Source organism: Episyrphus balteatus, chromosome 1, assembly GCF_945859705.1.
Source record: "Episyrphus balteatus chromosome 1, idEpiBalt1.1, whole genome shotgun sequence".
In the NCBI taxonomy this organism is placed as follows: domain Eukaryota; kingdom Metazoa; phylum Arthropoda; class Insecta; order Diptera; family Syrphidae; genus Episyrphus; species Episyrphus balteatus.
In genome coordinates, this window is record NC_079134.1 from 6,956,473 (window position 1) to 6,979,333 (window position 22,861).

The following is a 22,861-nucleotide window of genomic DNA, read 5'->3' on the forward strand; positions in this document are numbered from 1 at the left end:
ATTAAACTTCACCATAGAAACAGAAATGAACAACCAACTTCCGTTCCTTGAGATGAAACTCATAAGAAATAACAACAACATCTTCTTTGACTGGTATACCAAGCCAATCTCATCAGGAAGAATGATTAACTATATGTCGTACCAACCAATAAAATACAAAATAAATACAGCAACCAATTTCATCAATAAGGTATTAGATATATGTAAGTGATAACATCTACCATAAAGAAAACATCATAAAAATAAAAACAATTTTACAAATGAACAAATTCCCGAACACAATAATCAATGAACTAATTAACAATAAACTTCACCTAATACAAAACAAAAATAACCAAATAATTACACAAAAAGTAAAATCTGGCAACCCTAGATATTACTCTTTAACATACATTCCACGTCTAACTGATAACAGCTCTCTAACCAAAACAATACCATTTGAGAGAGAAAAATGCAGTTTCGCACACAGAGCTAATTACACTTTAAATTCAATATTTACAAAAACAAAACCACCCACACAAAAAACAGATCAGCATAATGTAGTATACCAAATACCATGCAAAGGCAACAACAACAACATGTGCAACATGGTATATATAGGTACAACAAAACGTAAGCTTGCAATAAGACTATCAGAACATGAAGCTGACATAAGAAAGAAGAGATCAGCTACAGCACTCTCGCAGCATATGATAGATAATGATCATCTCGCAGACTTTGACAATGTAACAATATTGGATAAAGAAAACCGCACCACCACCCGCTATACATTGGAAAGTTTGCGAATACAACAAAAATCAACAACAACAATGAATCATAAAGAAGACCTAGACAATATCAGCTCGATATATATAGTGTTGCCATAAGTAACAACAATTGATCTGTGATAAGAAGTGATATTAGGCTTAAGTTTAGTTGTCCAATAAATGTTAAATTATTATTAAGTTGTTGTTTATTAAATGTTAAATTATTTAAAATAATGTAAATTTCAAAATTCATTCAAAAAAGTAAGTGCAATAGACCAAATAATTAACAATTTAAATAATTAAAATAAAATGTATGATTTTCTTTTTTAACTGATTTTATAAAAATAGACATAGTACTAAAACCACAATTTTTATAATTTGTTTTTAAAGATAATAAATATTAACCCCTGAAGAAGCTGGAAAATACTAGCGAAACGTTGGGTAAAATATGAATTAATTTTTTATTTAATTAATTGCATCTACAAAACGGATCATTTAAGCCCAAACATCAATTAATATAAAAAAACTGTTACCGTTATTTGGGGTTCTACAAAAAAAAAAATTCCAAAAACCCCTCTGCACAGTTTCCAAACTTCTACATACTAGGTTTGAATTGAATCTACCCATCCTCTAAAGATCTAGCTTCTGATACGAATGACAGACGGACTTGTGGGACCCTTTTTTTTAAATATCTCAACTTGTCATAAGTTAGAACCTAACTTTAAGAGTTAAACAGGTAAAATGTACTAAATATCCTTTCATAACTAAATCTTTACGTTAGTTTTAAAAATGTTTTTTTTTTTTGCTTTGCTTAAAAATATTTAATTCTTTATTTATTAATGTTGCGTCGAAAATAAAAAATTAAAAATTGACTAAAAGCATACGAAAAACTATTTATATAAAAATATTAAACTTTATTGGAAAAAAAACTTAAATAAAACTGAAAATGATTCCTGAAGACTTAGAAAAAAAAAAAAAAAACAAATGCATACATAAGTAATTTTTCAATTATTTATTAATTTTAAATAACTTAAAAAATTTTTTTTTTAATTTCTTGTCTCCTCTTTCTTTTTAGTAATTTCGATGCGTTAAGTTTTGTACACCTCAATTTAACAAGCAGCATTCAGTATTTTAATCACATGACCAACATTATTTCGCGGTAGAGTCTTCGCCAATTAAAATTATTTTTAACTTAACAATAAAACAATTGAATTGTGCCAGATAAAAGCATTATGTTTCGGTTTTATTTTTAGAATTTGATAACATCAAACCAAAATAGTTAAATATCTATGTATTTAAAAGATATTGTTATTATTGTTTGTTTTTCTTTGTCGCACTTTATGATTTATTTTAATATAAACTGTTTGTGTTTGAAAAACAAAAAAAAAATATAATCTTACTAAATTACTAACTATAGTTAAATTGCTATTTAAGGCAAGTTTTTATTTTCAAAACCTTGAATACAAATTTGTTTGAAGTGTTCCTAGAGTAATCATTTAATCAAATTAGATTAAAACTTTAGGATCCTCAAAAAAACTGTATAATTTTTTTAAAGAAAATTTTAAAAAAATATTCGAAATCCTATAGTTTTAACTCTCTTGCATAGTTATTTACTGTTGATTTTTTTGCTATAGTGCCAAAATGACTAAGAATAAAGTTAATGGTCTTCTTTGATTAATCTGTTTAGTGCAAAACACTCCTTTCCAAATTATTAATGAAAACTAGAAATTTTTTTAAAGATCTCCAAGTGTGTTTGCAATTTTTCATAGTGTCATTTGTTTTAACCATGATTATTCAAATAGCATGAATTAGCCAAATTAATGAACTAGTTAAGTTACAGATGATGTGCATAGTTGCGACAGAACTTATTACATCATTTTAAGCATCTGACCTTAGATTGTTTGCTGTGAGCTTTTGTTTTAATAAGCAAATACAATATAACTAATTAGGCTTTGTTATTAATGATGTTAATAAAGAAACCATTTAGCATTTAGATTCAAGGCAGGGCACTAAAAATTAGGTTGGGTTTATTTGACAAGTGTAATAAATGAAAATTTTTATCAAAAAATAATCATTAACTTTTAATATGAACGCATGAAAGTAATTCGTATTTAATCGCACGTTTTGCAATCTGATAAGGAATTTCTTAGTATTTTTTTTTTTAGTGCAAAAAGGTTGATGAAAGATAATTCTAATTTTATTATTTTTATTTTAAGAACGATATATTTAGTTTACGACAATGAAAACAAAGGATAATGGAACCTCTCTCTAATACTCGCAAAATTTCAAAAACCTGTTTTCTTATTTCCCAAACAAATTATGAACTTGAAATCTACTATAAAAGAAAGAAATTTAAGCAATTCTGTCTATAATATTTTAATGACCATCAATTTAAGATTTTCGACTACTGTGTGTGGATATTTTTTTGAAAATAAATGTTTTGGTTTGTTTGTTATGAGATGCTAATTTTCAAAAAAGAATTAATTGTCAAATAATGTAAGTGAACTAGTTATAGGTGATTTTGTTAAAAAAAAAAAGTACGTATACGCCATAGTGTACATATTTTTCTTTTTTGCTAGTTTTTGTTTTAAAATAATTTTCTAGTTTTGTTTTAAAATAATTAAGTGCAATTTAATAGTTTAAAGTACAATTACTTTAATCTATATGATCATTGGTTGAATACAGCAAATGTAAAATAAATTAAAAATTAGATGGGTCGTTTTTGGGCTAGTCTCAAAATAAAGCTGGAGGTCCCTACTAACAATTTTGCTTCTATAATGCTTTACAGAAGCAACAATTGCATCTGTACAGCTTAATAGAACCAAAATTGTTTGTCGGGGTTAGTATATTCCATCTATGAATTTTTTTTCAAATCGTTAGTCAAGGTCTTGAGATATAAGGCTTCTAGGTTCGTTCTGATAATCCTTACTTGTCGCGCTTTTATATGCAAATATCATGAGAACTACAAGTGGTATATTGATGTTTTTGATGTCAAATGAAAGGTTGTTTTAGTGCCTTTTAAACAATATAAAATACAAATTACACAAAACAAAGAAACAGCAAACAAATAAAGAATAGTAATTATTTGGTCAAATAAACAAGCTTCTAAACCGGTTCTAGTCGTATTCTAAAAAATTAAAACAGTTTTATAACTACACATGCGTACGTCTCGATTTCAAGCATATTTAATTTGAAAATAAATGCCACTTACATTAATCGATTTTTTTTTTTTCGTTTTTTGTAATATGTATTTAATATTGTTTAAAAGGTTAGTTCATTAACTAGTACTTAACAACCTTTCATTTGACATCAAAAATATCAATATACCACTTGTAGTTCTCATAATATTTGCATATAAAAGGGACAAGTAAGGGTTATTAGAACGAACTTTGGAGCCTTATATCTCAAGACCCAGACTTACGATTTGAAAAAAAAATTCATAGATTAAATATACTAACCTCCAGAGTTTAGTTAGTTTGAGACTAGTCTCATTTATGTACGCTCATGGCCCAAGTCAAATACAATTTTGCCCCATCCCCTGTACCTAATTTTCTAGTAGAAGTTTCAGAATTGGATTTTAGAGACAAATAAACTTAGTACGCCAAGAAATGTTATTTAAACGTTCATGTAAACAGACAAACTTTTTGTTTGTACTATTCATTGTACCAAAAGAAAAATTGGTTAAGAGTTTAATAAAACGAAATTACTTTTGGTACCTGTTGCGGCTACTTTAAACTCAATACAATACTACTTTTGTAAGTACAAAACGTCTGTTAAAATACAATTAAATTTTGTCTATCAATTTTTTTTAATCAAAAATCATTTTTTGGTCGATTTTTCAGTAAATGATAGAAATGAGGTGTTTAATAATTTTTTAATAAATTTGATTTTCACTTTATACAAGTCCTAAGTCCTTAGAAAAACAAGAGGGCGTTTGAAACTACCTTGAGAAGTGAGTTTTTGTTGCGAATTTACATTACTGTATTAAAAAAAAAAAAAAAAAAAAAACAGGGGATGGTAGAAAAACTGAATTACTTTTCTTTATCAGCACACCCCGAGAACAGTATTTCTAACCCAAAAGGAGGAATTAAAAAATTCGAGCTCCAGTTTTATGTTTCACAAATATTTTAAATATTTTACAAACGGACAACTAACCTTAATTTTAGAATAATTTCATTGGGGGCTCAAAACCATACAGAAAACTTATTTATTTAAATTAAAACTGCGATCTTAAGTGTAGTTTTTATCTCTTGAAAAGAAAGTATTCAAATTTACATGTGATAGGCGTTTAATTCTCAGTCAATTTTGCTTTAGCAGCATGTGCATTCTTTTTATATACAAGATCAATAAATCGTTTTTGATTTTCATTCGAACTGAGTACACCAAAATCATATAAAAAGCTAAAAACAAAATGCTATTGTTTACATCCACTTTCGGAAAGTGAAAATACAAAGATAAAAATAAAATACACGACTAGGTTCAAAGTTCACTTCTTCTTTAAGCTCAAGTTGTATAAAATGTTAATACTTTTAAATTAAAAAAAAAACACAATTATTTCTTTAAGGCTAGTTCACAGGTTAGTACGAAAAACAAAAAAAAAATTATTTTTTTGATTTTAAAAATCACATAGTTTTTTTTTCAATCGTCATGTTTTCGAAAAAAAATTTTTTCTAACTGATGTCCTCTTATTTTTGGTCATAATTCGATTTCAAAAAACCCTCTCAAGAAACACGTTACAATTAATTCATACGTTCCAAATCGCAATTCTTTATTTTTTTATCTAGTACGGCCATTTTCAAAATTCCAAAAACATGCTAAATGTTCGTCTTTTTGTAAAACTACCTAATAGAAAGAATTCGATTTTAATAATTGTAGCTAATTAAAAAAAATCAGAAATATATGACCCGTTGCCAAAGTTAAATAAAAAAAACGTTTTACCCACCGGATCATGAACTCCAGCCAATGGTATATGATTACCATCTTCACCAGCATTGGCAACATATTTCTCCAATTTTTTCAATTCCTGTTCAACTGGAGTCCACTCACTTTTCATCGAAAGTGCCAATAATTTATTTGCAGATTCCCGTATTGAAGCTCCCGCACTCGGAGGCTTCGGCTGCGGTGTATCCTCTTTTTTATCTCCATTACTTGAAGTATCATCTTTAAGTTCACTATCTGTTTTACTAGCTGGTGTGGCCCGTTCACTGGGCCCCGAATCATCGGGTGTTGAAGCGGTATCCTTAATGAGACTAGCCGCAACTTTTTTTGCGGCACCTCCGGCACGACCACCGCGTTTACCCGGTTGTGACATTATTTATTTTCGTATTAAAATTTTGAAAAAAAAAATGTTACCGCAAATTTAAATTCATATTTGTTTTTTAAATTTTTTAGTCAAAAATTCCAATGTACAAAAATTTATATCGAAAATAATCCCACGAACCAACAACCATTATTAAATTTTTTCAAACAACCCTCGATAAGGCAAAAAGATTACACAACACTCAGACAGAAATAATATTTTCCTTAGAAGAGACTTTCTTTTTTTCACTACTTGGCAACACAATTTTGGAGTCACAAATAATTTTTCAAAAATTTATTTTCAATATAAAATATTTTTTGTAAAAATTTCTAAACACCAAATTAAAATTTTTATTTTGTGTTAATCCGTGTTTGTTAGAGACGAAGAACTCGTAATCCATTGCAAGGAAGCACTAAGTAATCCATGGCAGGCTAGAATAGCAAAAACTTTCATATATCCTCACTGAACCCATAAATTTCACTTTTATAGCCTACTTAACCCCCTTCTTTCCTTGAAGCACTTGGTTATAAGAAGGAGGTACACTGAATTAATTTTTTTATATATTTTTTTTTTTTCTTACAAGACCCGAGCAATTTTTCGAACCGTACCGAAGCCAAGCAAAGTCTCACAATTTCTGAACCAAGTTTGGATTTTCCAAGAACCTTAAGGCCAAACTTAACGAAACTAAAAAGTCTATCGTCTTTATACCCTCAAATTTCATGAGGGGCAAAAAATGAGTTGCGCAAATATTTTCCTCTTATTCCTTATTTCTTAAGACTTCTTCTTCTTTTGTGCCTATACTTCTTCGTGGCGGTTTCACATCGTCTACGACCACGACCACATGGCATCCGATGCCGTCCGCAACGTTTCCGGTTGCCATCGCCGTTGTGTTGTTAAATCGAACCACGTTGGCACGCACATGCTACTTTACTTTGCCATCATCAACAGAACACATAATAAGAACTTTTGTTTGCTTCTGCCATCCTTTTGGCCTACTTCTGAGCATTCGTAAACAACAACATGGCGATATGGACCCTAACAACGTATAGAAGCAATTCGTGTCCATGGGAATTCTTATGTTAAGACGCTAAAACTTTGTTGTCCTGGGATAAACAAAAAACAACTGAATGACTGACTGACATAACCTCAAATTGGAAAGATTTGTTTATATTGCTGGAACTTCTTATTATTGTTTACTTTGACTTTGATCCTTTTCTGATTTTTTGGTTTCGTTAAATTTTCTTGTACCCCTTCTTTGTTGAGGGGTTGTTGGATTTGTGAGGGTTTTTTGTGGAAGAGAGAACTGCTAACTAGGATTTCCCTTATTTACATAAAGATTCAACAGCATGGAAAAGAATGAAGACTTAATTGAAGGAAGGAAAATTGAAAGAATTTATGCCGGCAACAGTGTGAAGCACGAGAAACCTGGGAAAAACGAAAAAAGCAGAAAGGACTTATATTCTAACCGTTATTGGTATGGTAGACCTCATATTTAAAAAAAAAAAAAAAAAAACAAAAGAAATGTCATTTCCGGTTGAACTCAAAGCTTTCTATTGAACTTTCGTAGGACAAAGCTCTTATGAAGCAGAACTCCAAGTAGGTACAATAGGAATTTGAAAGACTTTTGAATGAAGTATTTTTTAATTCAAATTTTGAAACTTCTCAATTTTATTTTAAAGGAGATGGGGCGTTTTTGTTCCATGAGCGTACATTAATGACACTAGTCTCAAAATGAAGCTGAAGGTTAGTATATTCAATCTTTGAATTTTTTTTTCAAATCGTAAGTCAGGGTCTTGAGATACAGGGCTCTAAAGTTCGTTCTGATAACCCTTACTTATCCCTTTTATATGCAAATATCATGAGAACTACAAGTGGTATATTGATGTTTTTGATGTCAAATGAAAGGTTGCTTTAATGCCTTTTAAACAATATAAAAAAACATATTACACAAAACAAAGAAACGGCGAACAAATAAAGAAAAGTAAAATGTTATTTAAAAAAACCGATTTTTGTTCAAAATATTTATTTATTTTCAATTTAAATATGCTTGCAATCAACACGCAGGTATAGTTATAAAACTGTTTGAATTTTTTAGAATGCGGATTAGAAGCTTGTTTATTTGACCAAATTATGTTAGAGGGACACAAAAACTATAATTACTTGTGATGAACTTTGGGCTACACTCACTTGTTTACATAAACTAGATTACAAAATACATACTAAAGAAGATTTTCGATAAATCCACTCTTGTCCCAGTTTTAGTTTAAAATATATTTCTTGGAGCTTTTTGAAACTATAATAAACTTATAAGTTCTTTGAAATTAATTAAAATGTTATTAAATACAATAAACCAATGTTCTAATAAAATTGTTCTTTACAATAACAACATCTTATTCGTTCCTTTTCTATAAGTGATCTACAAAGTTTTTTAAAATGTGTATTAACCGATTGGTTTTACCCACATGACATAATTTAGTCAGATAAACAAGCTTCTAAACCGGTTCTAATCGCATTCTACAAAATTAAAACAGTGTTATTACTACACATGCGTACGTGTCGATCGCAAGCATATTTAATTTGAAAATAAATGCCATTAATTTCGAACATGAATCGATTTTCATCATGATATTTGCATGTAAAAGGGACAAGTAAGGGTTATTAGAACGAACTTTGGAGCCTTGCATCTCAAGACCCTGACTTACGATTTGAAAAAAAAAAATCATAGATTGAATATACTAACCTCCAGCTTCATTTTGAGACTAGTCTCATTAATGTACGCTCATGGCCCAGGTCCCATATAATTTTGCCCCATCTCCTTTAAAATATCAAATCGTTGATTTGAACCCGGACCGTGAAATGCTTTGAAATTTAATATTTTCTTAAATAACTAATTTCACTTTTTTGAAAAATCATACAGACAGCAAAAAGCATTTTTTTGTATTATATGTATTTGATTTCACATTCATCTTTACCCAGTACATTCAAAAAGTGATCTATTACACTTGAACTTAATCTTCTCTAAGGTCACTTGACAACAGAAACTACCAAATCTAAGGTTATTCTTAAGGTCAAAATACAAGCAGCGTGCAAGTCATAGAGCGTAACCCTATGTTTTCAACTCAAAACAATATCACTTTCAACTTGGTGTATTCAGGGCCGTCTTTAACTATCCTGGGGCACTTGGGCACACAAGAATTTGGGGCCCTTTTGGAAAGTAAAATAAGTACAATGGTTGGCTTAAAGGCAATGGTTATGGTTAAAAAGGGGTGCCAATATATCGTTTCATATAAAGTGAAGGGGGTGCCAATAATACGTGCATCGAGACATCAATCGTTGCCACTACCAATAATTGTACCCTGTATCTGTTATAAGTTTCAGTTTGAAGAATTGGAAAAAAGAGCTCAAACGGATTGATAGATTTGCTAAAAACTCGGTACAGACGATTTCTACGTAATTTTCAAGAGCCGTTTTTTTTTTTTAATTTTTTGCCTTTTTATTTTAATGTCTCTTTTTCAACGGATATCTCCAATATAAAGTTTTCAAGATATTGCAATTTTCTCAAAAACGGATAACGATTTTGCTTTGAAAAAAAAAAAAAATATGTTTTGCTGCAAATAAGACCGCACTTTTGAAAGAAGAAAAATATTTTTTGGACCGTTATTAACGGTACCTACATCCTACATGCCATAGAACCGATTTCTTAATGAAAACGACACAACCGATTTTAATGAAAATTTTTACATAAAAAGGTTTATACTGATATTAAAACTAAGAAAACTTAAAAAAAAATTATTTTGAACTAAACAAAAAAATTAATTTTTTTTTTTGAAAAAACAATTTTTTTAAAAGTTATTTAATGAATTTTATGTGTCAATCTTTAAATACGAGAGCAATTCGCAATTCATATTAAAACCATTGTACCATGGCGTTTTCCATTGAACCAAAACATTGATTTACAGTCGACGAGCCGGCAATAGTTTTTTTTCAAACGTTTTTCAACGGAAAAAGTATTGATGTTTTTTGCCGACGAATTGATTCTTTTTCGTCTTTTAATACGAATCTACTCATATTTTTACACTGATTTTAACACGCACTACAAATTTAACAGTTTTGCAAACTTCAAACGAAATTATTATTTAAGGAAAAAGATAATGGAAGAGAATTCGTTGTTTTTATTAATAAATAATAAATAATCTTACCTACAGTGGAAAAAAAGGTATTTTTCTTGTTTTTTGAAAATATTATTGTCTTATTTTTTTTTTTTTTTTGAAAATTGAATTTGGGTTTGGTGGTTTGGATTTAAAATTTTGTCCGTATAGGTGTAGAAAAAAATTTATTAAATTGTTTGGTTGCCATATAAAAACTAAAATTTTTTGGTAGATGTTCTGACCGACAAAAATGTATTGAGAATATAATATTCGTTCCTTCGGGGCCCCCCTGAGAATGGGGGCCCTGGGCACGGGCCCCGTGTGCCCTTATGGTAAAGACGGCATTGGGTGTATTATCAATTTTATTTTATGTAACCTCAAAGCAAAGTTCAAATATATATTTTTTTTTTTCTTTTCATTTCATATGAATATATTTTTTCAGTACAATATTGGACTTGACATTGTTCTAACAGTCTCACAAAAAAAAAAAAACGTAAAACCATAAGATAACAGGAACCTTAAACCTGAATCCAAAATCAAAAGGTTAAGAGCATAATAATGATTAGATTAATATTATCGCAGTGCTTATCTAGTTTAACTTCAAGTCTCATCATCGAAACCCACACAGTATTTATGCAAAACCTATATAAAAATAAATCATTATCATTTAGATTGGCTAGACAAAATTTTTGTACTAATTAAAATACCGAGACTAGCTGTCGTCAGAGGCTAAGAGCCTTAATATTGTTTGCGCTTTCATTGCTTCATTCCTGATAAGAGATTATTGAGATGTGAATGGTTTTATTTTTATATTAATAAGTTGGACTGTTAAGCTCATAATAATAAACTTTTTCGATTGTTTTAATGGTGGGTATTGATTTACTGGGTTGATGAAGGAAACCGACGAAGTTATGAATACCAGAGTTATGCGCGACAAAGTTATGCGCGTCAAAGTTATGAAAAACCGAAGTTATGAAAGACCGAAGTTATGAAAAACAAAAGCTATGCAACGTGGTTTTTAAGTTGGCAACCACCAAAAGGTTTGTGCGTGTAGGTTGCGTCAAGACAAGAAAAAAATTGTATGAGACGGAGTTGTCTATTTTCAATTTTCTAAAAAATTGACTTAATTTGGAAAAAAAAAATAATTAAAAATCAACGGTTGCACCAACAATAACGTGCTGTGTCTTTTTGTAAAGTCAAAAATTATGTCTTTTAATATGTTTTCAAATAATGCTTATTAATGGACTAGTTTTTGAAAAATTAATTTTAAAAATCAAAATTTCGAAAAAAAAGTGGAAACAAAAATTTCGAACTGATTTTTTTTCAAAATTTTACGTAGAGAAGTACTAATTTAGTTTTCAAAATTCAATGCTCTTACTTATTTTTCTCGAAAACTAAGTTGTCGCAAACGATTTTATTGATATATTCGGGAGTCACAAACGATTTCTGGTCGAATGAGTATAAAAAAGTCCATACTATTTCAGTTTTGAAAAAAAAAATGGCTAACTGGTACTTTTTTTTAAATTTGTTAATAACTAAAAAACTAGCGAGTCACAAAACTTTTTATTGCTGTCACAAACAGTCACAAACGAATCACAAACGAATGGCATACAAAAAAATTCAAAAAGTTGATTTTTTTTAAAATTAAAATGGCTATCTGGGAGCATCTTACTTGTTTTTAAACAGAAATACAAAATTGGATCCAAAAATGTCTTGTCGTTTTCGATAAATTAAAAAAAAAACTAAAACCAATTTTTTTTTTAATTTAAAAAATATACAGGGTGTCCCACAGTCACCGCCCCAAAAAATTTTACGTAGATAAGTACTAATTTAGTTTTCAAAATTCTCTAAACTTTTTTTTCTGCGGACAACCGTTTCTCCACAATTTTTCAAAAACTGGTCCATAAAACAGCTTTATTTAAAAACAAAATACAAAAACAAGTCTTTTGCTTTACAAAAATTACCTACCTAAATTTAATTAACAGCACAAAAAAAGACTACATTCAACGAGTAGCTTTACTAGAATTGCCTTAGAAAAGAACTTAATACGTGCTGGCTGTGGTAGGTCAACATACTTGGCTTCAAAATTAATAAAAAAAGAACATTTGGGCAGAAAACAAAGCTGGTTGTCATAAAAAATTACCAATACACATTTTAGCGAAATTAATTTTTTGATTGTACGTTTTGATATAAACTGAACAAAAAGATTAAAAAACATCTAATTAAGTCGACCCAGAGACAATCGCAACGGAGAATCGGATATTTACATGCCGAATTGTGTTCAGTGATGTCAGAAAAAGTACTACAATGCCGTAATTTCGCTTTTTTTTTTATTTTACGTTTATTCGCTTTAAGCAAAGAAGCTTTAGTCAAAGAATAATGACGTGTCCATGGAAAACTTCTATAAACTCCTTACTATAACTTATCAAAATTCAATAAGCACGCACGTTAAAATACTCTTGAGAGATTTATATAACGTAATCCTCGATCCTAAAATGAGCTGAAAACTTAACGTTGAAGCTTGAAGGAAGTATTCCAACAGCCAATCTTTGCTTGTGTTTCTATAGTATGATGACCAAAACTTACCAAAACGTCAAAACATGATTAAAATGTCTCACGATGGGCGCCAATCAAAGAAAAAATTCAAGTTTTTAATACAAGCTTTAGTCAATCCATGTTTAACATACTTACTTTTACCACAAATTTTCAGTCTTCAGATTTTTTAATTTTTTAATCCAAATAAAAGTACTTGAGTTGGTTGTTTTTTGACAAAAATATATTTCACTTAAACTAAAGGTACAAATTGTTTCTTCCCTGACCTTATCACATATTCGAAGGCTTCTGTCTTCCCTCATTTCTCGCTTTCAAAAGCCTCCTTGAGTTTGAATTTTTGAATTTTACCCGATGTCGTTCGGGGAAAATCTTTCACAACCCTAATATATTTTGGAATCTTAAAGTACGAAAGTTTTCCTTTGCAGAAGGTTTTCAGATCTTCTCGAGTAATAGTTTTTGTGTCATCGTGTAATCTAACGTAAGCGCATACCTCCTCACCCAATCGTTTATCATCAACACCAATAACCTGTAAATAAAAATCTTATTAATTTTCTATTCAAAAAATATGTTTTTCAAATAATTTACGTGTATTTCAAGAATATTAGGATGTGTTCCTAAAAAGTCTTCAATTTCCTTTGGGAATATATTTTCTCCACCACGAATGATCATCTCTTTCAGGCGACCAACAATCTGTCCATAGCCATTTTCATATAAAATGAATTTGTCACTAAAAGTGGAGACTTTTATAAAAAACTGTAGAGATTAAATAACTGCTAAAAACTTACCCTGTGTTAAGCCACCTACAAGCACTTATTGTCTCCTTGGTTTTAGCCTCATCATTTAAATAGTGCAACATCACAGAATATCCTCGGACACATAACTCTCCAGGCTGACCAAACGGTACAGTGTCTCCATTCAAATCAACAACCTTGGCCTCGAGGTGATCTTGCAAATGACCAACGGTGTTTAGAATCTTGTCTTCATCATCATCAGTCATAGATTGGAAACAAACGGCAGTGAGTTCCGTCATTCCAAAAACACTTTTGACCTTTTTCAACTTGAGAACATCTTTAATTTCCTTTAAGAGATATGGCGAACACTGAGCTCCTCCAGTGACAGCAATTTCTGCTGTCTTGATAGGCAACTGAAGTTCTTGTTGTTTTTTAATAAGATCGACGTACATTGTTGGTGTTCCATGAATCATTGTAACTTCTTCGTCCACAATCGCTCTTAATGATGCCTCAGGACTGAATCCATCCGATGGCAGGATCATGGTCGCTGCATGACATAGAGCCGGAGTTGTACAAATAGCGACACCATAAGCATGGAAAAGTGGGTTTTGAACTAAGATTCTATGATTTTCCATCATTTCATTTCGTTTACCATTAAAATATGCATTGTTAATGACATTAAAATGAGTAAGCACAGCAGCTTTTGGATGACCTGTTGTTCCCGATGTAAATTGTATATTACAAGCAGAATCTGGCTTGATTGTAGACTGCATATCAGACAGTTTTTGGAGAGCATTTTTGTCTGAACAATCAAGAAGATCATCAAATTTCAAAGTTCCAGCCCATTTGTCTTGAGAATCAATGATAACAGCTTTTAAATCTGGTACATTCTTACTCTTAAGATGTCCTTCGATTGAATCCTTTAATTCTGGACAAACTTTTTCCAAAATTTCATAATATTGTTGATTTCTGTATGATTCAGCACACACTAAAGCCTTAACTCCGACTTTTTTCAAGCAATATTCTAGCTCAGGAGCTTGAAAAGCTGGATTTATTCCAACAGATACTAGACCAGCTTTACCTGCTCCCATCATTGTGAGATACCAGTGCATGTTATTTGGCGCGTATATACCAACTCTATCACCTTTGTCAAGACCGAGTTTAAGAAAGTTAGCAGCAAGTTTGTCAACAATATCTTTAACCGAAGCAAATGTATAACGTTTTCCTTCATGGTAGGAGACAATGGCTTCAGTGTTTGGGTGTTTCTGGGCAGTTTCATCTAATTGCTGGCCTAGAGTTTTGTAAAGTAGTTTTTCCTTTCCAATGTAATGAAAGTAGGAAGGTCTTATCTCTGTTGAAAAGCTGTAATTAGATTTTATTAATTAGTATTATTAAACTTTATTTTTTAATATAAGAAATCTAATAGCCTATATTGGAATTAATGGTCTAATATACTTTCTGCTGCTATTCTGCATTAAAATGGAAGGAGTTCTATTTCGACTGAAAACACTGACGAAATAATTATATCATCAAGCAAATAATATTAATAGGTAAAATATTATGCATTCACATTTGATTCATAGAATATTTTTTGAATAACCTATTCCTCACATAAAATGAATATTTCATGAACGTTCACATAAGGTTTGCTGGGGAGCTATTTAATCGCGTAAATTAGGTGTGTTTTTTATTACGACCGGGCTAAACTGAAAAAAAAAAACGTAGTCTCGGCTAAGCAAATTTACGTGTTAAATACAACAGCACCTTAGTCCCTCGGGTTGGCTAAGACCAAGGCGCTAAGGCGTTGTTATATTTACATGTAAACTGCTTAGCCCAGAGTGCGTTTTTTTTGTCCAGTTATATTTTTGTCCTATTATATTCTTTACTTTCAATATTTTATAAGTTCACAAACTTAAAGGAAACGATTAAACGATTTATACGGTGCTAGTGCACAGTATAAACTCATATTTAACGAATCAGAAATAGGCGGAAAAGGAACCTCATCAAATATACTCCATAACATCCCTGTTGTAGATGTCATAATCGTAATTCTGAGATGCAATTAGGTAATCCTTTTGACATTCTTGTCAAAAAGAAATTTTTAGTACCCATCGCGCCGTGAAATATAAATTATTTTTTGAAATTTTTATACAAAAGCGTTTAAGGGAGGAAATCCCTCTGGACGACAGCTTTTTCAATAATTTTTTTTGAAAAACCGAAAGCTTTTATTGCAATTTGGAAAAGTATATGATATTATTAACAATATGAAGCATTGATAAAAATTTTTTGAAGTACAAAAAAAAAAAACAAAATGGCGGCTCTACAGCTCTTTAAAGTTGACGCCTCGAGTTTGCGCCGTGCAATGTCCAGGTCCAGAAAATTATTTATAATCAAAAAAGAAATTTTTTACAATAAAACATATTTATACGCATTGCATGAACCTAAATTTAGTAAAAAAAAAGTGTAAAATAAAAATAAGATACTAAAAAAACGAAAAAACACAATGTTTTTTTATAAACAAATTGTTAAAAAAAATATTTATTGTAAAAATTTTATTGAACTTTTAGGTTCATGCAATGGCCAATAAATTAAAGAGTAATTTGCAATTTATTTCAAGTCGATAGCTTCATTAGTTTTTGAGTTACGTTGCACGGCGCGGAACAAAACGCGTTTCGAGGAAAAAGCGTTTAAAGTAGGTTCGGAAGGCATGGGTTTCGGGACTATCTAGGGGCTTTTGAGGCTTCATTTAAGGCTTAGACCACTGAAAATAGTTTCTTCGGTTGATAAATGAATTTTTAAGGCAAAAAAAATATAATGCAAAAATAACAATTTCCAGAGGGATTTCCCCCCTTAAGTAACCGTGATATAAAAATTTTAGAAAATTTAAAAAAAAAACACGCTTTTGGATTTTTTAAAAAGTGGCAATTTTTTCAAACCGGATCAGTCAAATATTTTGAAAATTCGTTTTTAAGTGTTAATTAATTAATTCAAAGCCATACCAACTTCTTTTTTGAAAAATGTTAGAAAATTTGTATTAATAAATAATCTTTTTTGAATCAAAAAAAAAACAAAACCGACTTCCATGAATCAAAACTGGGTTTTATTTATGGTTTTTCTCAGAAATTGCTTCACAAAGTCCAAAGTTATGAGGTAAAAAACATAAAAATACAGACGAATTGGAAGTTGGTAAAAATTATTTTTTTAAGTGAAAACTTCTTTAGTATCGTAGTGATTTGAAACAAGATGAAACGAAAACCCGACACAAACATTCAACTTGTTGCAACTTTTTTGTTTTAATAGATAGATGAATGAAATTTGTGCTGTAGATAGGTAATTAAATAAACTATAAATGTAAAAATTTCAATTAATTTCACATTCAAAATTCTGAGATAACGGTAAAAAGATGTTCTTTATCTACACACGTTATATCTTTTGATATAGTGCACATAAAAATTTGATTTAAGTTTAATACGCATGCTGATTACATAACCTTTTATTTGATATATCACACATAACGGTACGTGCTCTACAAGTTACACAATCTTAAATTGAAAAATACCTCAAAACACCTGTGGAGATCTGTTCCCGATGACCTGCCACCAGTGTAAGAAGTACCGTTATCTCAGTTTGAAATATCGACATGGTTGGATTAAAAAAAATCTTACTTTTTTTGTAGGCATGGTAGAAATATGATTGATACGTCATATAAAAAGTGAAATAAGCTTTCAGATGATATAAAATTTATCATAGGTTGTCATTTAAAAAAATAGATATAATGGTAGAAAAAAGATTGATTTTTATAATTTTTTGATGAAAAAATTGATTGGGTTCAAAAAATTCTAGCTCTTTTTGTAGATGTTGTATATACATTAGGGTGTCCGTTATTTCCCAAAGTGATGTTTTCGGGGGAGACACCCCCCAGATCGAAAGTTTAGGGCCTAAATAAGGGGAATTTAGCAAATTTGGAGGTCATTAACCCGTGCCTCTAAGGTCATACTTTCCCCATACAAATTTGTATGGGAAATTTTTAACTCATACATAAAATTTTGTTTCTCTCCAGTTAAATCATCTATTTTTAAAATGTTTGTTGATTCTGGTTGGAAAATAGTTCCTTTAAAAGATTACATTCCAAATTTCCCGTTAAAAAATGTTTTTATATTTTATTTCGGTTTTTGAAATTATTAGCTGTTTTCGTAGTTTTTGCTTTCATATGTTTAAATGCAGTTTTATTGGTTTTCAATTCTTTTCAAATATTGCATTCAAAAATTTGTGTATAAATCAAAAATTTTAATTTTTTAAAATTTTTTTTTGAAATTTTTGCTGTAATATAACACATGAAACTTTTGAAATAAAAAAAATATTTTTTGTACCGTTATTTATAAATAAATATCTCGTACAAGACTAACTTGATTTCAACGAAAATTTTTATACGAAAACTTTTAAGTAAAAGAAGTTAATATTAAAATTTAAGAAAATTTTCAAACACACACATTTTTGAATTTTTAAAAAATATTTCAAAATTTTTTTTCGAAAAATCATTTTTTTGAAAACGGGTTGGTGAAAAAATTCTAAATTTCGTTTTTATGTGTAAATTAATTATTTCTTCAAAATTGCATACCATTTTTTTTCTAAAAAAAAACATTTTTATACAAAAAATAAATGATATACTTGGTATTTTTGTAAAAAATCATTAAAAACAGTGTTTAATTAATTATAAAAACAGGTTTTATTTTTTTCACTACTGATGAAATTTTTTGACAAAATCAAATTTAAAATTTTTTCCTAATTTTCTGGAATAAAAAGCTTCAACATTAGAGTTACTTTTAGCAAAAAAGCAAGTACGTGCGACCCCAGTCGTGCATTTTATTTTCAATTGTATATGTATCTACGTTATTTTATTGTTAAAAAGGTTTTCTAAAATTGGCAACAAATTAAGGAAATACAATTTTTATAATGGATAATTTAAAAAAAATCATGTATGCAGATTTCAGGGCAATATTGACAAGAAAAAATACAAATAACAAAACGTACAAACACCCAAAAATATTATATTAAAATTTATTCTAACACAGAGTTATCAAAGACGTCGATTGTTTTAGTCGGTATTGATAAGAAATTATCATTAGTTTCAACTATCAGCAAAAACACCATTATTATAGGGCAAAGCACTTTTAATTAAATTAACTATCTTTTAGTAGTTATCAAAGATCTAGAACTAATTACTTTTTTATCTTAAAAATCAAAAATTACAATACTCAAATAAAAAAAAACAACAATTTTTATCAACAGCATTATTTTAATATGTATTGGTTATAAGCGTCATCGATCTAGACAGGAACTAATTTATAATATTATTTATGAAAACAATCCATTTTAATTTTACATTAATTGCTCCTAATTCAATAATAATAAAGGGCCAGTATAATGTATTGTAAATTACTTTCTATAATTGACATAATTGACCTTCTACATGAAAATGAAAACAAACCTCAAGGCAAAATTTTGCTTATCAGACAAGCTTGTCGACTATCTCGTTGCAAATAAAAAGCTTTGATGCGGTCCGATCAATTGCAAACATAAATAAAATAGTCTGTTAACAAGTAGATTTATGTCAAATAAAGAAACATTTTGCAAGTCTTTGAACTAAGTGAAGATAATTAACACACCGAAATAAATAAGAGTTAATTTTTCTAATCACTCTTCTTCAATATCTCTTCAAACAAGGCACTAAATAAACATGTTTATTATTTAATATTGTTTTTGAAGTGAAAACTTCTTTAGTATCGTAGTGATTTGAAACAAGATGAAACGAAAACGCGACACGACTTCAACTTCTTATAACTTTTTTGTTTTAATAGATAGATTAATGAAATTTGTACTGTAGATAGGTAATTCAATAAATTATAATTGTACAAAATTTCAATTAATTTCATATTCAAAATTCGGAGATATGGGTAAAAAGATGTTCTTTTCCAAAACACCTTATATCTTTTGATCTAGTGCACATACAAATTTGATTTAACTTTAATACGCATGCTGATAACATAACCTTTTATTTGACATATCACACATAACGTTACGTGCTCTACAAGTTACACAATCTTAAATTGAAAAAAATTTGAAAAATATCCAAAACACCTGTAGAGATCTGTTGGCGATGACCAGCTACCAGTGTAGGAAGTACCGTAATCTCAGTCTGGAAATTCGACATGGTTGACTTTAAAAAATTCTAACTTCTCTTGTAGACATCTTTGAAATAAGATTTATGCATCATTATACAAAGTGAAACAGTAAGCTTTCACATGTTATAAATTTTTTTATAGGTTTTCAAACAAAAAATTGATTTAATAGCATGAGAACATAAAAATAAATTTTTTTTTTTGCTTTTTTTTATGAAACTTCATCGAGTTTAAAAAATTCTTGCTCTTTTTGTAGATGTCTAATAGGTCTGATCGATATATATATTTTAAGCTAAGACAATAAGCTTTCAGATAGGTTGTTAGGGAAAAAATGGATTTAATAGCGTGAGAAGATAAAAATACTTGCTTTTTCGCTTTTTTTTTTTGATGAAAATTGATCGAGTTCAAAAAATTCTAGCTCTTTTTGTAGATGTCTCGACCTGATCGATATATATATTTTGAGCTAAGACAAAAAGCTTTCAGATGATATAAAATTTATATAGGTTGTCATATAAAAAACATGGATTTGAGAATAAAAATAGGTAGATTTTTTCTACTTTTTCAAGAAAAATGATTTTTTAAGGTTTCACTTCTACCACGTGTGAATTGCACACATGATTTTTTTTTTTAATGAATAGCTACTTTCTGTACAAAATCGTTTTAAATAAAATTGTATGTTAAACGAAAACGAAACGCCCTCAAAAGTACTAACCGCTTAATTGTTTGAGTTCCAGCGAAGATCATTGCTCCCTTACAAGTTATCCTTCGGAAAGATTGCATTCTTATGATATCCATTTTGACTCTTTTTTTTATAAAGAGTTTGGTTGGTGTTACAATAAAACTTTTATTGAGACTTACAAAATTGTAAAACAAAATATCACTGTTTCATAAAACGTTTGTTTTGTTTCTATTTATACCAAACTCATTATTATTAGATTTTTTGAATTATGAATTTTTTAACAAGACTGTTATATCACGTTTTATAATTCGCACGCAAAATAAGTCAAAAGTTCAAGGGTTTAAAAGTATCAAATAATATCACAATCATACACAAAAAAAAAAAAAAAAACACCCAAAAATTAAATTCAAAATTTAATTATTTTTTTTCAACCGAGAGAGATATGCTTTTTTCACGACATGCCACTTTGAATTGTCGAACTAAACTTAGTGCATGGTAATTTGTGAAATTATTCTGGAGCTATCGTTTAAGGCGTGTATGAAGCTGTATAGGCACGCTAATAAAGTGTGTGTTTGCAAGAAATGCCACACTTAAATCATTAAAAATTAAAATTAAAATAATTGATAACAACAACTACTCTGATGGTTTTTAACTTCAGACCAACAAAGATAAATTAAATATTATATTTTTAATAAATTCGTAAGATTTTAAGGCCAATTGTACTTTTAAAAGATGTTTTTTAATTCAATTAAAAATTTTCTTGTCACACATACTGTAACCAGATAACAAATTCTAATGATTATTCAATTTCTTAAAGATTGTTTTGAATCTATGTTCGTGTGTTGCATATCAAATCTATTTCTAGCATCTGGTGGGGAAACTTTATCATAAACATAGGAAATTCTGGTTTTGAGCGTGATTTTTTATTTTTTTTTTTTGACAGCTGTTTGAGTGCGTAATTACAACAACACGTGTTTTAAAACAAGTTGTTTTTGCAATGATGACGTTTAGTACCTATATGGAGAGAGCACATGTCTGGAAAGGTATAGGGATTTTAGTTTTGCATTAGTTCTAGAAATTAAAAAAAAAAAATTGAAAAACTCAATTAAATTTGTAGATTAAAAATAGGAAACTTAATTTCTTTTACGTACTATTTTTTCTCTCGCAGCTCATGAGCTATCAGAAAATTTTTTTTCTTAAACTTGCACAGCCTTTACTCATTAAACGTTAAACTTTTTCCGTAAAGAGGATCACAAAAAAAACATAGGTTAATGTTAAAAAAAAAAATCAAAGTTCTCGTATGTTAAAATTATGCTGGCGCAAAAAAGTACTGAACTGAGATGTAAAAAAGTACCAAGTTCTAAAGTTTCGTTTTATATTTGTATCAATTAAATTTTAATTTTTTGTTTGTTTGTTAGTTAATTTTCTGTTAACTAACAATTTTTAAGGTTATTTGAAAAAAATGATACAAATTTAAAACGAAACTTTAGAACTTGGTATACTTTTACATCTCATTACTTTTTGAGCCAGAATAATTTTAATATTTATGTTTTTGTTGTGATTTCACTACTGTTTGCAAGGTATTGCTGTAAAATTTAAAATCTATACTACGCGCTAGCCTTTCCTAATAAAAAATCTCAAGCTTTCTATATTTCCTAATTCTTTGAGGGCAATTGTGTTCAAATAAAGGACGGGGACCGCAGAGATTTTTTGTTATAGATAGATGAGACTAATTTAAGAATAACTGCATTTAAGAAAAAAATCTAAAAAATTTTGAAACTAAGCTATAACGTTTTGTTTGAGCGTTGTACAAGTGTTGGGGCTATGACAAGATGATGATTTTGGGTAGGGGAAATTTTTTTTTTGACAATTCTAAAGATGCCAGGTGAAAGATGAGGGAAAAAAATTAGGAGTCCAATACGAATTTTTTTCCAACACTCTGCGTTTCGAAATATGAATTTTTGAAAAACACCTTGTTTTTTAGGGGTATTTTTGGATAGTTTTTTAATTTTTAGCTTTTTTTGGGAGTGTTAAAAAAATCGCAAACTTATAGGAAATGTAGGTTTTTGCCTAATGCATACCGTTTCTAACCGATCTTAATCGTTTTTTATTTTTATCTTTTTTTCTTTAATAGATACAGGAATAAAATACATGGAATAATGGCAGACCATGACCACGACTATATGTGTGCGCAATTTCAATCATTTTCGTAAACACAATTTTGAGATAACGGTAAAATAAAATTTTAGAATTCAACAGGTTATAACTTTTGACCAAGAGCAGATAGAAATTTGGTTAAACTTTTATGAGCATCCTGATACAATTACCTTTCATTTGGTATATCACACATAACGGTAGACTAACTACAAGCTACACAATGTTAAATCAAGAAACTTGCGAAAAACCTCAAAACACCAGTAAAGATCTGTTGCCCCCCCGAACAGCCACCAGTGTGGAAATTCGACATGGTTGACTTTAAAAATTTCTAACTTCTCTTGTAGGCATCTTTGAAATGAGATTGATACG

At 29.3% G+C, this 22,861-nt stretch overlaps 2 protein-coding genes across 8 annotated transcripts in view; both read right to left on the reverse strand.

Moving 5' to 3' along the window:
• Window positions 1-6,262, reverse strand: part of LOC129921495 (serine/threonine-protein phosphatase 6 regulatory ankyrin repeat subunit A) — a 59,756-nt gene extending 53,494 nt beyond the window's left edge. For all 6 annotated transcript variants that reach the window (XM_056003340.1, XM_056003339.1, XM_056003338.1 and 3 more), the window contains exon 1: window positions 5,689-6,262. In XM_056003340.1, coding sequence (XP_055859315.1) covers window positions 5,689-6,057 — 369 coding nt within the window. In that variant the 5' untranslated portion in view covers window positions 6,058-6,262. The remainder of the gene's footprint in view (window positions 1-5,688) is intronic.
• Window positions 6,263-12,947: 6,685 nt separating this feature from the next.
• On the reverse strand, window positions 12,948-20,703 carry LOC129906136 (medium-chain acyl-CoA ligase ACSF2, mitochondrial). Of its 2 annotated transcripts, none has more exons than XM_055981783.1 (4): window positions 20,369-20,703; window positions 13,532-14,839; window positions 13,332-13,473; window positions 12,948-13,272 (listed from the first exon to the last, which is right to left on the reverse strand). In XM_055981783.1, the coding sequence occupies exons 1-4, from the start codon at window positions 20,449-20,451 to the stop codon at window positions 13,045-13,047; spliced, it is 1,761 nt and encodes a 586-aa protein (XP_055837758.1). In that variant the 5' UTR covers window positions 20,452-20,703; the 3' UTR covers window positions 12,948-13,044. The 2 variants fall into 2 exon arrangements, with proteins under 2 accessions (XP_055837758.1, XP_055837759.1); XM_055981784.1 differs by lacking the exon at window positions 20,369-20,703 and adding an exon at window positions 14,933-15,062.
• Between the last annotated feature and the right edge of the window lie 2,158 nt (window positions 20,704-22,861).

What these genes read in the sequence shown, in the direction of transcription:
- LOC129906136 (XM_055981783.1), bottom strand. Translation starts at nt 20,451, where the DNA reads ATGGATATCATAAGAATGCAATCTTTCCGAAGGATAACTTGTAAGGGA. An exon ending in GGAACTCAAACAATTAAGCG is followed by an intron (nt 14,840 to 20,368) that starts GTTAGTACTTTT and finishes ATCTAATTACAG; the next exon opens with CTTTTCAACAGAGATAAGAC. An exon ending in CTAATATTCTTGAAATACAC is followed by an intron (nt 13,273 to 13,331) that starts GTAAATTATTTG and finishes TTTTATTTACAG; the next exon opens with GTTATTGGTGTTGATGATAA.